Here is a 14,197-nt window from a genome sequence, read left to right on the forward strand (position 1 = left end):
TCTCCAGTGAGAGTTTTACCCAGCAGCTAAAGCGATTAGGCTGAAAGCAAATGTGACCTTCACCTTCCCCTATCAAGTCCGTCCTGAGGCTCCCACTGCCATCAGGATCATGCCCAGCTCCTCAGGGCCCTCTTCAGCCTCGCTCCCTGCTGTCCAGCCACACTAACCTCCTTGCAGTCAGGCCATCCAGCAGACACACGTTCTTTCTCTCCTCTGAGTCTCGACACATGCGGTTCCTCCTGCTTGCAGATCCCTTCCGGTCTGCCTTGATAACCTCTGCATGTTCTTTTTTTTTCCTAAAGATTTTATTTTTTTATTTGACAGAGAGAGAAAGAGAGAGAGAGCACAAGCAGGGAGAGTGGCAGACAGAGGGAGAGGGAGAAGCAGGCTCCCCACAGAGCAGGAGGAGCCCAATGCGGGACTTGATCCCAGGACCCCAGGATCATGACCCGAGCCGAAGGCAGTTGCTTAACCAACTGAGCCACCCAGGCGCCCAACTCTGCATGTTCTTTAGGACCCATCTCAGCATCGTGTCCTCCAGGAAGCCTTCTCCGACACTAATTCCATGCCAGACAGTTGTGAGAGATGCATGGGAGGTGATTCACCCATGGGATGGGGGAGGTGAGGAAGAAGGAGGTAGCTGGGACAGTTTGTGGACAAGCTACAAGGGACCAGGTAGGTGGTTGTGCCTCTTTGTGGGGTGGAGAGAACAAGTTCAGGTTGGGACTGGGTGCCTTTGACTATGTCAGGGACATCCAGGACAGGCTTCCAGGAGGCCTTTGGGTATCAGGGGTCTAGAGCTCTTGAGAGTGGGGCTGGAGAGTCATGGGGCCATGAGCACAGAGGGAGTTTTGTGCAGAAGAAAGGCTGAAGGCAGACTCCTCTCTCAGGCTCCCGAGATGGGGTGGGATGGGGTGTGAGGCCAAGGCAGCTTCTGGTCTGCCCAGGGGGGTGGGAGGGTGGGAAAGGGGGAGTGAGGGGTCAGTGGGATAAAGCTGCCAAGCTTACTGACCAGCAGCATAGAGACCAGCGCCACCTTGTGGTTGCCCAATAACCAGACTACAGGAGGCCAAGTGGCTGGGTGGGTTCAACAAGAGGCGGTTTGGCTGAGGGTCACCAAGGCGGGCCCCTGCCTCCAGGAAGCCCCAGTCTTTAGCAATTTGGTCATCAGGAAATGCGGCTGCATTGCCCTCCTGCCCCCCTAGATTCCTATTCCCTCCTGGGGTGTTTGGCACAGTTGGACAGCGTGGAGCCTCATGGTCCAGGGTGTGAGGGCTAGAAGGTAGGAGACACCACTGGTTCTTGTAGATTCTGAATCAATAGGCCAAGAGTGAATGGATCCAGTTCAGAATGCTGCATGACCTTTACCAAGATGCCCAGCCTCTTTGTCTTTGATTTCTCTGGAGGCTGTGATCTCCCGATCCGGAGACTTGGAGGCCAACCCCCTCTCTTTTCCTCATCTGGCCTTTGCTTGGCTCCCCTTAGTGACCCCACATGCACACACCGGCGTCCCAGCCCCCCAGGCTTCTCCTCTCATCAGGCCAGGCAGTTCCTGCAAACACAATTAAGTGGACACAGCATGAGGGATGAGGAACCCAGGACAATTAATCATCGGGGAGGGACAGTTGGTGAAAAATCAGGCACTTAATTAAGCAGGAAGAGCTAGAGGCCAGGGGAAAGGTAGGTAGTATGTGTGGTGAGGGCAGATAGAAACTCATTCTTCCTACACCACCTCCCCTCCCTGCCCCTCCATCACACCTATGCCCATTCATACCAATCCCATTGGAAGCTCATACCCCCTCAAGTCTTTAGGAAGGTTCAAGCACACTAGTTAAAGAGTGTGGACTCTGGTGCCAACTGCCTGAGTTCAAATCCTGACTCTACCACTTATTAACCATGGGACCTTGGATAGGTTCTTAACCTCCACCTGAAAATGGAAATGATGATAATATTGAATTCATGGGATTGTGGGGAATTCTGAGTTAAACTATATGTGTTGCTTGGACTGTGCATGGCACATAGGGAATGCAGGATAAACTTTAGTTACAACAACTGCCCCTGGAGTCCTCCTGTGCTTAACACCACAAGTTGCTCTAGAATGTTTCCTTTTCCTTTTTATAGTTGACACACAGTATTATACTAGTTTCAGGTATATAGAATGGCTTTCTGAGGATGGAGATGGTTAGGATTCTACTCTCCTCCACACTCTTTCTCCCTGGGAGGCTCAGAGAGGTAGATCACTTGCCCAAGGTTGAGTAGTAGCCACAGCAGGATTTAACGTAGGCAGCCTAGCTCTGAGCCCTTGCTTTACTCGCTCTGGTGGACCTGCGCTGGGCCCCAGGGTTCCTGCAAGGGGCACCAGAGGCCAGACTGTGGCTGCCTGCCCCTCTGCATGGCGGGCCAGGGTTCCCATCTCTTTTATCTCATGTCCACCCTATGGCAGGTCAAATTGTCTAGATCCCTGCAAACGTGCAGGGTCCAGCCTGCTGGGTGTCCCCAGGTCGGGGCCTGCTCCTTTTTGATCCAGGGACTGAGAGGTGGGAGGGTGTCCTCTTTTCAGAGAGGCTGTGCTGTCCCGGAAGCGGCTGGGCTGCAGCGGACTGTGCCCCGCGGACCTGCCGGGGAAGCCCTTGGCCAGGCTCGTGGCTCCACTGGCTCCTGACACACAAGGTAAGGGCGGGGACCTGGGCAGGGGCAGGGGGAACTGTGTCCCTGCTCCCTAGATCACGTCTGTCTTCTATCCCTGTCTTCATCTCTGTCTCCTTCTTTCTCTTGCCCTATGTCTCCAGCAATCCCTCCAACTAATTCTCTCTCTAAGGTGCTACTAACCTCTCTGAGCCTCAATTTCCTGATCTGTAAAATGGGGATGAGACAACCTACCTTGAGGGGGTGTTTTGAGGAGGAGCAAATGAGATGACGCATGTTAAGGGCCTGGCACATACTAGGGCTCCAGGGCCAGTGGCCGCAGTGTGCTTGTGTCTGTTGCTAGATGGCCTGCAGTGTTGTCATGCTCTCTCTGTCACTGTCTCTGTTTTTCTTTCTCTTCCTCTCCACGCCCCCTGTCCGCCATGTCTCTCTGCCTCATGTCTCAGTCTCTCTAGGTCTCTGTCCTCTGTCTCGATGTGGAAAATGCACAAGACTGGGAGTCAGGAGACCTGACTTGCTGTGTGATCTTGGGCAAGTCACTTCCCCTTTCTGGACCTCAGTTTCCCAATCTGTAAAATAGGGGTGCTCAGCCTTACCTGCTTCCTGCCCTCTCAGGGTTGCTGGGTGGGGGGCTCACAGAAGAGTTGTGAAGTGAGGGGGCTTCCTTCCATGCAGGGGACATTGCTGTGGTTGTTCTATTGCTGCCTCAGAACCCCCTGTCTCTCTGGGTCTCTGGGTCTCTCTGTGTCTCTGTGCCAGCTTCTCTGTCTGTGTCTTTGTCTCCCTCCCTGGGGCTTGGCTCTGTACCTCTGAGCCTCGTTGGCCCCGCAGGACCACCTCATTGCCCTCTCCCCCTCAGTGCTGGTCATGCCGCTGGTGGACAAGGAGGCTGGGGCTGTGGCAGCCGTCATCTTGGTAAGAACAGTGTGGGGTGGGATGGTGGGGAGAGGAACAAGGGAGGAACAGCAGCAGATGGAGCCTGTCTGGGGTGTGTGTGTGTGTGTGTAGAGCAGCAAGCTGGGCTGGAGTGCGGGAAATGGGGGTCTGGAAGGAGTCTGGGCTTCTCCCACACCGCAGCCCTCTGCCCTACCTTGGATGGGCAGGACGAAGTCATCGGCCCAGTCAGCACCATTCAGAGATGTGTAGAAGCTCCACTTGCACTTCTCAGCCCCATCGGAGCTATCAGTGCAACCCTGACCTTGCTTCCTTTTTGGCATCCTCCCCGCTGGGTTAGGGGCCAAGGGGCTGTGTCCACAGAAGGCCCGAGAGACCCCGAGGAAGGATGGATGGCCATGGCGCTGACAAATAGAGACAGTGTGGGAAGGCCAGTCAGATTCCTGTGGCTGGAGCTCAGGAGCATGAGAGGAGGCCCACAGGGAGGGGCGGCCTGGGAAAGCATCCAGCCCCAGGGCTGAGGCTGGCGCCGATGGGCGGGCTGCCTGGAGGGGGTGATGGAGGGGAAGGGCCTTCAGCGGCAAGGCGGGGATGCGCTGCCTGGGACGGGGCGGTGGGGGGCGGTGGGCAGTCAGGCTGGGACCCCAGGCCTGGGCTCCCCCTGCCCTCTGCTGCCCCCTGGCGGAGCTCACCGGCTTTCTGCGCCACGGGCAGGGCTTGGCGGAGCCTAGTGGGGCTGGTTCAGCCGCTCTTTCAGGCCCTTCTCCGTATGGGCATTCAGAATCATTGTCCTGTCCTAGGAACCGAGGGTTGGCGCCCCCAAATGGCCATTATTGGGGGTCGGCTTCACCGAGGCAGCCACAGCCTCAATAAGGCCCAGACCCGGGGATGCGGACAGATGAAGAGGGGGTCCTCGTGTGCCCGTGGGACTCCTCCTGAGCTCATTAAAACGGAATTAAAGGTTTCGGAGGCGCCTGACCTTTCCGGAGCTGCTGGCGAGGGAGGGCCGTGGGAGGGGGGGGGCGGCCGCGGGGAGAGGAAGGGAGAGGAGAGGAAGGAAGGAGTGCTTGGCTTGGTCTCCCCGGCGCCCCATCTGCCTGACTGAGGGAGCCCGCGGCCCCCTGGTTTCTCCTGCAAGCTGCTCCCCCACCCCCAGCTTCTGTTCCCGCAGGGGACGGATCTGCTGTTGGCACAGAGTTCTCAGCGCCGCTTCCCTCCCTCTTTTGGTCCCAATCTGTGCCAGAGCTGGTGGCTTGGAAGAGGAGCAGGGCTAGGGGCAATGCGCAGAGGTGGGCAGTGGGAGGTGGTAACTCGGTTGCCCACCTCCGTTGAGGGAGGAGAGTCTGCGGGTGCCAGGTTCCTGAGAAGGATTTCCTGTGGCGGGGCAGTGAGGGCCAGGTCAGAAGAGAAGCAACTCTGGCAAGAGTAGGAGGACTTTTGGAGTTTGTTCATCTTGCGGACAGGAGGATGTCTGCCATGACCGCTCACCTTGGCTCAGGTTGGGCCAGGGGTCCAGGCTTCCGCCTTCACCTGCAGGGACAAAGGCCTGTGTGTATATGTGTTGTGTGCTGCCGAGGGGGAGGGGGCTGACGTTACTTAAATTTAGCGCACTCTGGCAAAACCCTGCTCTGGGCACCCATCCATCTGGGTGCTGGGGCAGAGAGAGGAGTGAGACCCATTTGTGCCTTCTAGAAGCTCCATCTGGGGGAAAGCAGGCACAACCTCAGACTACCAGTGGCCAAATGAAATAAATGCTGCTAGCAGGTGCTCTGGCGGCAGAGGCTGGAGCCCCAAGGGGTGCCTCATCGTGGAGGCAGCATTTGAGTGGGGCTTTGGGGCATAGGTAGGAGGTCGACAGGCAGCGAAGGAAAAGGATATTCTAGGCAGAGTAAACAGCATGAGCCAAGGCAGGGTGGGGAGAAGGGTGGTTGGAAGAAGAGTGATCCCGGTGAGGCTGAGGTGTGGGGTGCACGCTGCTGAGCAAGATGCCACCTGGGGCTCTGGCGGCCAGGAGAGGGTCTTGACAACTAGCTGCCCACCTCCTCAAAGACCTGGGGCAGTTCTTCTTCTTCTTCTTTTTTTAAGAGCTCTTGAAATGTACTTAAATTATTCACAGCCTGCCTCTCCTCCAAGCCTGTGCCTCAGGTAGAAATGCACTTCCCCAGGACACCCCTCTCCCCATGCATACACATCTGATAGATCCTGTGTCCCGCTGGATCGCACATGCTTCCAGAGGTAGTGCAGGCAGCCCCTGACCTCCTAGCTGCAACCAGATCCTGAAGGCAGAGGGTACAAAGGGTAAAGGGGGTGCCACAGGGCAGATATTTGGGGAGGGCTGACTCACCAGCTCCAATCTCAACAAGCCCCATTCCTTTCTCTGAGTCTCTGTTCTCGGTATCCATTTATCCATCCTTCCATCTGTCCATCCATCCTCCCACCCATCCATCAATCGAAGACCTGTTTCTTGGGCATCACAAGGCATAGTGTGCTAGGTGCTGCAAACGGAGCAGGGACTGACCCCTGCCTTCACAGATCATGCAGTCTGGAGGGGTCGGGAGACAGACATCAAACAAGTGAGCCAAATGAGGATAGAATTGCAGATGATAGAAAATGCTGGTAAGGAAACAGGGAGCCCTGTAAGGACTATTGGGGCCTGATGGATGCATGGTCAGTGGACTGCTCTCTGAGGACTATGCAGGCCAGGTGCAGGGCTGCGTGGCTGCGGGCTGGGCATCTGCGGCTTGCTGCTCAAGTGCCTTGACTGCAGATTCTTCGTGTGCAAAGAGTCTTTAGCTCTATCCTTCAGTTCTGGGATGATAAGTCCCAGGAGTGGGCGGCCCCTGGTCTCTGGCATTTGATGCATGATTTGTGCCCATTCCTCCGCTGGTTCTGCCAGCCACACCAGCTCCTTACATGAGGATGAGGTATTCATGCAATTAGCCATGTTGAACTTGGTGAGGGTGAGGGGTATGAGGGCTGTGCTGGGCTTTCAACCCTCTCTGCAGCCCCAGTGCCCACTACTGAACTACTGAGTGTTCCCACTGGGCCCCAGACACACTCCCGGATTAGCAAGAGTAGGTGTGTGTTCCTGTGGATGAGCAAAAAGCCATGTGTGAGTGCTGGTGATTGTATGTTTGCATATGGGGGGCAGGAGTGTGTGCATGGCTCTTGGATATGTATCCTGTGTACAAGTATGAATGTGCACACATGGATGGTGTATATGCTGTGAGTGTGGGTGTGTGAACGTCTTTGAGTCTGGAACTATACTCTGTGTGCTCACACGCCTGAGTAACTCCATGGGAAAGTGAGTGTATGGGCGGGTGCTGAGGGTTTTCAGGACAGTGTATGTGGGCTTGTGCACAAGCTGGCTGGGGATGGGCTGAGACAGCCCAGGAGCTCGCGCTGGGGTGGGATGGGGCCCAGTGGGTACAGGAGGACTTCCCTGTCTCCAGCCTTCTGAAGCTCTCAGTCAGTCTCCCAGCTCTCTGTTGGCACCAGGCTGTATTGCCAACCCAGGAACTGGTTGTCCCCACAGCCCTAGAGGGGTCCCAATCTTCCCTTCTCCTAAGAGATGGGTCCAGGTGGAAGGAACAAGAAGGATAACCTCCCCCATCTACTAACAGTAAAATACCAACATGTTTATGTAAGCCATACACAAATGAACCATGCCCCCAGCCTCTTTCAACTCCCTGTCCTGTGGGAGTCCTAGATGGGGGCACTTCGTCCAGAGCTTAACCTTCAACACCATCTTTGGTCCATAGATGCTAAAGTCTGCCATGGATCCCCAGTACAATGAAGCTAAAGTCCAATTCATTCACCTTGCACTCAAGGTCCTTCCCCCTGTGGCACCGTGGATCCTACCCCTGCCCTGGTCCTCCTAACCCCATGCCACCTCCTAGCCAGCCCTATCAGGACAACCCTGCCTGCAGCATCCCCTCTCTTCAGGCTCCTCCTGTCCTCCCCATACTTCAGTGCCACTTCTTAAAGCCTCCCCAATGCCCTCCCTCGGAGCCCCCACAACCCTTAGGTTCCCACCCACCCAGTCTGTCCTCTCCTACTTCCTCAGGTATGAGGTTCTGCACCCCACCAATTGCATCCCCCACTCCATCCCAGGCAGGGGACCTAGAGCAGAGGCGGGCGGGGGCTGCTGCATGGGAAGGAAGGATGAAGGAGGGACCCCAGTGCAGGCACTGTGGGGAGCCCTGCAGGTGGTGAGCAGCTCTGAGTAGGCACAGGAAGCTGGTGACGCAGGTGGGGAGCCTGGCTGACAGGGCCTGCAGTGGGATCCCAGACTGCCACCCCCCACCCTCTCTCTCTCATTTTTCTTACCAAGCGCCCAAGCAGGGGTAGGGGAAGAGCCTTCACAAAGTATAGAAGATGGGCTAAGGGTATTCCTTGTGATTGACACAGGGACATTGGAGAGGGACAGGATGATGGAGGTTGGGGGGTGGGAGGGCTGAAAGTAGGTCCAGAGAGGAGAAGGTATGGGGCAGACAAGGGTTGGGAGTGGTTGGTGCTGTCCCAGACTCTGCCACTTTCTGCTGTGTGACCATGAGCAAGGCAATGCAACCTTTCCGGGCCTTGAACCATGCTCTGGGTGGAAGCTTGCCTTCTGGGCTGGTGAGAATCACATACATGTAAGGCAAGCACTTTATCACTCCATTCATTCATTCACCCATCCTTTCTCCCAAGTTCTTTAGGCACAGCAGATGCATCATAAATGTTGAACCTTTTCCCTTACTGCAGACTCAGGGGCAGCTCAAACCCCAACTCTGAAATGATGGAGCTGGAGGCTGAGGCTAATACCACTGATTCCATAATCAGGGCCTAAGGGCTCCATGGGCTGGGAGATGGAAAGGGGTCCAAGGTCACCCCCCTTCCCTCACTAGACACCTTGATTGTGCTGTTGGTGGGACAGTGTCTGAAAAGGCAGAGATCAGAAAACTTCTATTTCTTTGGATTAGCCCTAGAAGGCTTCCTGGAGGAAGGGATTTTCCCTGGAGCCGTCTCCTTGGTCAGGATAGGCTTATCATTGAGGCCCGCAGACTGGAGTGTGTATGTGTCGGTGGGGACAGGTGTGTGCTGGGCATGGGGCAGGAGGCTAGGGGACGTCACAGCTGGTCCCCCTCTCATACTCCTTCAGGTGCACTGTGGCCAGCTGAGTGACAGTGAAGAGTGGAGCCTGCAGGCGGTGGAGAAGCATGTGAGTGGGGGTAGGGCCGTGGTAAGATGGGGGCTGAAGACCCTCTTCACAACAGGTGGGAAGATGATCTGGCCAGGGAGCTGGACAGACCTGGGTTCCAGTCCACCATCTTTGGGCTATGTGACCTTGAGCAAGTCACTTAACATCTCTGAGCCTCAGTTTCCCATCTGAAAAGGAGGATAAGGATAGCACTGACCTGCGTATGGTACAGTGAGATCAGGCAAGTCAAATACCTTGTCAATACTTAGGAAGGACTATGTACTTAATGATATTGAGGCTCTTTCCTGAGATTTTATGATTTTGTGACTTTAACAAGGACTTACAACTCCCCTGAGTGCTAGAGACACAAAGAAATCTGACCCTGCCCTATCTAGTAAGAGCCTGGGGGCTAGCGGGGGAGACAAACCGTGTCCTTAGTTGTTCAAGGACCGAAGGACGCTCCTGGGGCAGTGGGAGCCCACAGGCCCGCGTAGCGCTAAGGGCTGAATTGTTTGGGACGGGGGTGGGGCGAGGGGCACCGCAGGACGAGGGAATGGTTTGAGAAAGGCGAGAGTCCCGAGGCGGCGAGCGCCGTACAGGTGGGACGAGTGACTCGCTGACCGCTCGGCTTGCCCCAGACCCTCGTGGCCCTGCGGAGGGTGCAGGCCCTGCAGCAGCGCGGGCCCGGCGCGGCCTCCGAAGCGGTCCAGAACCCCCCCGCGGGGGCGGCGGGAGACCAGAAGGGCGGCGTCGCGTACACCGACCAGGACCGGAAGATCCTGCAGCTGTGCGGTGAGGACCCCGCCGGGCCGGGGCCCCGGGGCCGGGACAGGATCTAACCTGGAAGGGAAGGGCCTAAGGGGTGGGGCGCACCCAGGATTGGGGGAGCCGGGTGGCAAATGGAAGGGAGGTCTATGGGCCGGGCCGGCAGGTGGAGCACCCTTGGGGAAGTCTATGAGCCTTCTGTCTGACCCGCGCCTCGCCACTGCAGGGGAACTCTACGACCTGGACGCCTCTTCCCTGCAGCTCAAGGTCCTCCAATACGTGAGTGCCCGTGCCTCTCCCCGAGGTGTTCCTCCAGGGCCCTAGGGCCCCGTGAGCCCCCCTTCTCATTCAGATTCCGGCGCCCCGCCCCCCTCCCCTCCTTAACCAGAGGAGCCTCGGAGAGGCGAGAGGGTGGGGAGTGGGGGTGGCCCCAGACCCGCGGTCAGCCCATCTCTTTGTCCCCGCCTCTCAGCTGCAGCAGGAGACCCAGGCATCTCGCTGCTGCCTCCTGCTGGTGTCCGAGGACAATCTCCAGCTTTCCTGTAAGGTGAGAGCCCAGGTGCACTGCGGGGCGGAGCGGGGGCGGGGGCCCCAGGTCTCCGAGGGGACCGGCCCTGCCCATCCTTTAACCGCCCCGCCACTCTGCCCTCAGGTCATTGGAGATAAAGTGCTGGAGGAGGAAACCAGCTTTCCGGTGAGTCCTCCATCCATCCTTGCTGTTGGAGTGTGTAGGAGCAGTTAGGGCCAGCTAGGTGCTCCAGGGATCTGCCCAGAGAGACTGGGGTCTCTGCTAGAATCTCTTGGAATCTGATGGAATTATCTGGATCTTGGAATCTATTTAGAAATGTTGTGAGAGATCACAGCCTCTCATGAACAGGATCCATTAGGAGAAATTTCTTACAATCTCTAGAAAGGCTTACTTGGGATCAGTTCACTTCTGTTGCAATATTTCTGGATCTGGCTCTCTTAGAATCTGTTGAGATCAATGAGAATCTTTGGAGTTTGCTTTTCTCTCTTCTAATTAGTGAAGACCCTAATGTCATCCAAAGGAGATTCTGGTCAAGAGCAGACCTTCCCTCCACCCCACCTTCCACCCCTGCCCATCCCCCGCTCCAGTGTTGACTTTATCCACCATTTGGACTTGCTAAAGAAGTTGCTGAAACCTCCAGACTCGGGAGGGAGGTTGAGTCTGAGGTCCCCGGACCTTGGAGAAAGCTAAGCCCTGACTCAGCCTCTCCTCGCTCCCCAGTTGACGACAGGACGCCTGGGCCACGTGGTGGAAGATAAGAAGTCTATTCAGCTGAAAGATCTCACCTCTGTAAGCCATGGCCTGGCTGGACAAGGCACAGTGACAGAGTTTCTGGGAGAAGGCAGCCTGGGAATGGGGGAGACAAGCCCCAGGGACTTTCTCCCAAGCCACCCCGCCGTGTGTAGTGTTTCCCATCCCACAGGAGCCCCTTAGAGCCACCTATTGCAGAGTGTGGTGGAGGGCTGGGCGACAGAAGCCCGCTCCCTCCCTCCACCCCACCTGACACACCTTGCCTTTGCAGGAGGATGTGCAACAGCTGCAGAGCATGTTGGGCTGTGAGCTGCAGGCCATGCTCTGCGTCCCTGTCATCAGCCGGGCCACTGACCAGGTGGTGGCCTTGGCCTGCGCCTTCAACAAGCTCGGAGGAGGCTTGTGAGTCTTGGTGGGGTGATGTGGATCAGGAGGTGGAGCTGAGAGGCTGGGCAGGGCTCTTCCGGGGTGCCAGTGAGGGAAGGGCACCAGGCAGAGGATACTGTCCTGGCAGCGGTGGGCCAAATGGTTTGTTGATGCAAGAAACTAGGGGATTATGAAGGTGCTAGACCCTTGCAGCTGCTGCTGACTGAGACACAGGTCATTGGTGACTCTCCATCACCCTCTTTGGCTTATTTAAAGTCATGTTGAGGTCCAAGTGAGTTGCGCTTCTCTTTGCCCACTTCCTCCAGTTTGGATTATCCACTCTTAGAGTACTGGCCTTTTCCCTACTTGCCATCACCCTCTTTTGGCACTTCTGCTGGGAACTGCCTGACGGAGGGGTGGTGAGCCCTGGGATGGATGAACTCTCTGGGACCCACAGGGCATCACTGCCACTGTGGACAGGGGCTAAAGGGAAGAGGTTGGGGGGCTGGGCTAAGCTGAGGAACTTTAGAGACACTGACAGGGTAGCTATAGGAATCATAGGAAACAGAGGGGTGGGCAAGGCAGAGTCAGGTAAAGAGGCTTAGGAAGCAATTCTCAAGAAATGAGGTCGGGTTTGGGGTCTAAAAGTGATATCGTAGATAGATTTCGCGTCCTACTCCAACTCACTACTTGGCAGGAGCGGCCTGCCACAGTGGGTTGGGTATGGAGATCAGTTGAGTGAACACTAGAGGACTGGCCCGGGGGCAGGCTCAGTCTGTGAATACTGCACTTGGTCCTGCTGCTCTAGCGGTGTGCCTGAGTTGTGCAGGGAGGCGGGAACAGGCAGGTGAGGGGGCAGTCCTGACTCCGGGATGCAGAGATGCTGACAAAATGCTGGGCCCCTGGGGCTCAAGCAAGCAGACTAGGCTTGAGGGCCTGGAGGTCCTGCAGAAAGTGGAGACTGGGGATGTTGGGACGATAGAGGTGTCAGAAGCCCGGGCACAGTGTCTGCATGGGTGAGGCAGAGATCTGGGAGTCGTAGGCCTGAGTAGCAGGACCTGCCAGCACAGAGCTCTGTAGGCAGGTGGCTAGGCTTGGGGAAATGAAGATGGGGGTGAAGCAGAACCTGCTGAGGCAGAGAGGATGTGGGATCTGGGTCATCTGTGCTTGGCATCCTAGTGGTGGGAGCATTTGCACCATTCAGTAAGCACACGTTGGCCCCTACTGTGTCCAGCCCTGCACTGGTCAGGTGGCCTCGGAAAGAACCCTCAGGAGGGGAGTGCAGAGGGAGGGGGTTCAGCAGGGGCTGTGACCTCTGGCTGCTGGCCGGGGGACTGGGCTCTGAGATGGCCCTAGACCTGGAGGAGAGGTGGCATCAGAAGGGAAATGAAATGGGGCTTGGTGACAGCTTTGTAGCCATCTCTGGGTCCCACATATTTCAGGGAGTGAGTGCTGAATGAGTGCATGCGCCAAGGTGGGGTTCAGTTCAGAGCAGTGACGGCAGACAAGCTGCCTGGAGCCCAGAGAACAAGGACCCCAGGGTCCCTTGACCTGGGAGTGTGAGGGGGCTGGTGACCAGGGCAGATGTAGAGTTAAAACATTTAGCAAACACCTCCCATCTATCTCTCTGGCACCAGCTCTGCACTGGGTGACACAGTCATGGTCCCTGCCTTCAAGACTTGAAGTTTATTTTCAGGGCCAAGAGGGAGGAGGGTGGGAAAGGTATTCTAGGCAGAGTGAACAGTGTGGGGAAAAGTGTGAAGGTGTGAAAGAGTCTGAGGTTTTCTCAGAATGATGAGGATCTCTGGCTTAGTATGAGAGACACCCATAGATGAGGGGACAGAGGTGAGTGGGACCAGACTGAGAGGCCTCACATGCCATGCTAGGGAAGCTGAGGAGATGGACACAGGGTGGTGGGGATAGGGATCTAGACCCAAAGCATCGGGCAGCCAGCATGAGAGGGGGATACTCTGGCAGGGGAGCACTGAGACCAGCCATAAAATGGGGAGAAGCCTAGGCATGGAAATCTGGGGGCCAAGAGAAGGTCAAGATCTCAGAGGTGTACTCCTCCCCCTCACTCCCAAAACCCCCACTTGGAGAGGCTAACCCACGTCCCTAGCACAGATCCTGTCCCAGCTTGGTCCATCCAGCCCCACAAAACTCCCTGGTGACAAGTCATTCAGTGGCCAGATTGAACGACCTCAGCAAAACTGGGGGCTATCTTGTCAGATGAGATGGGGCTCTATGAGTAAGATGGCTCCTCCTCACAACCACGTTACGATTTACGACAGCACCAAATCCGGGCCTGCAGAGTTGGAAGAGCAGGCCAGTGGCAGGAGCTGGGCAAGACAGGGTAGTACCACTGCCCCTCCCTGAGGCTGGTGGCCCCTGGGGAAGAGCAGGACAATACCTGGCTCTGGCCCAGGCAAGTCTCTAGTCTGAGGGAGGAGACCCAGGCTCAGTCTGGATAAATCTGAAGTCAGTGGAAGGGGACATAACTCTGGCTTCAAGAAACAATAGTTCGAGGAGGAAGACACATTTTGGTCCCAGGGGGATTAGAGCCTTCCCCTCAGAAAGCCCCCAGTCTGCGAGCAGCCCCGGCAGAGGGGAGTGCTGGTTAGCTGATGCGTCTCTGAGTGGACTTCCCGGGGAAATGGAAACAAACAGAAACAGGAAGGCAAGTGTGCTGTCCACTGCCTCTCCGGTGACCCCTGCCCCCTGCCCCAGGTTCACGGACCAGGATGAGCGCGTGATCCAGCACTGCTTCCACTACACGAGCACGGTGCTCACCAGCACCCTGGCCTTCCAGAAGGAGCAAAAGCTCAAGTGTGAGTGCCAGGTGAGTCACCTACTCTGAGCCTCTCTTGGAGACGGAGTCACCCGGCTCTCAGCCCCAGAGCGTCACCCACAAGGGAAAAGGCCCTGCCTTTCTGGACTGATGGCCTGAAGTCAGCTACCTAGTGCCCTGGAGGCTCCTGAAAGCGGAGGTCCGCGGTTCCTCTGGCCAGCACCGCGGGCAGCAGGCACTGTGTGCGATCGTCCTCTAGTGTTCACCTCGGGTACTA

The 14,197-nt window shown here is 56.7% G+C and overlaps 1 protein-coding gene across 2 annotated transcripts in view; it reads left to right on the forward strand.

Annotated features, from left to right (window-relative positions):
• PDE2A (phosphodiesterase 2A) overlaps window positions 1-14,197 on the forward strand; it is a 63,980-nt gene that overhangs the window by 40,678 nt on the left and 9,105 nt on the right. For both annotated transcript variants that reach the window (XM_045894368.3, XM_045894369.3), the window contains 10 exons: window positions 2,561-2,670; window positions 3,506-3,561; window positions 8,684-8,743; window positions 9,361-9,514; window positions 9,714-9,766; window positions 9,960-10,034; window positions 10,140-10,181; window positions 10,737-10,805; window positions 11,038-11,168; window positions 13,860-13,971. In XM_045894368.3, the coding sequence (XP_045750324.1) occupies window positions 2,561-2,670; window positions 3,506-3,561; window positions 8,684-8,743; window positions 9,361-9,514; window positions 9,714-9,766; window positions 9,960-10,034; window positions 10,140-10,181; window positions 10,737-10,805; window positions 11,038-11,168; window positions 13,860-13,971 (862 nt within the window). The remainder of the gene's footprint in view (window positions 1-2,560; window positions 2,671-3,505; window positions 3,562-8,683; window positions 8,744-9,360; window positions 9,515-9,713; window positions 9,767-9,959; window positions 10,035-10,139; window positions 10,182-10,736; window positions 10,806-11,037; window positions 11,169-13,859; window positions 13,972-14,197) is intronic.

The sequence above is a fragment of the Mirounga angustirostris genome, unplaced genomic scaffold (genome assembly GCF_029215605.1).
Source record: "Mirounga angustirostris isolate CCGP_5_RB_7025 unplaced genomic scaffold, mMirAng1.0.hap1 SCAF_13, whole genome shotgun sequence".
Lineage (NCBI taxonomy): Eukaryota > Metazoa > Chordata > Mammalia > Carnivora > Phocidae > Mirounga > Mirounga angustirostris.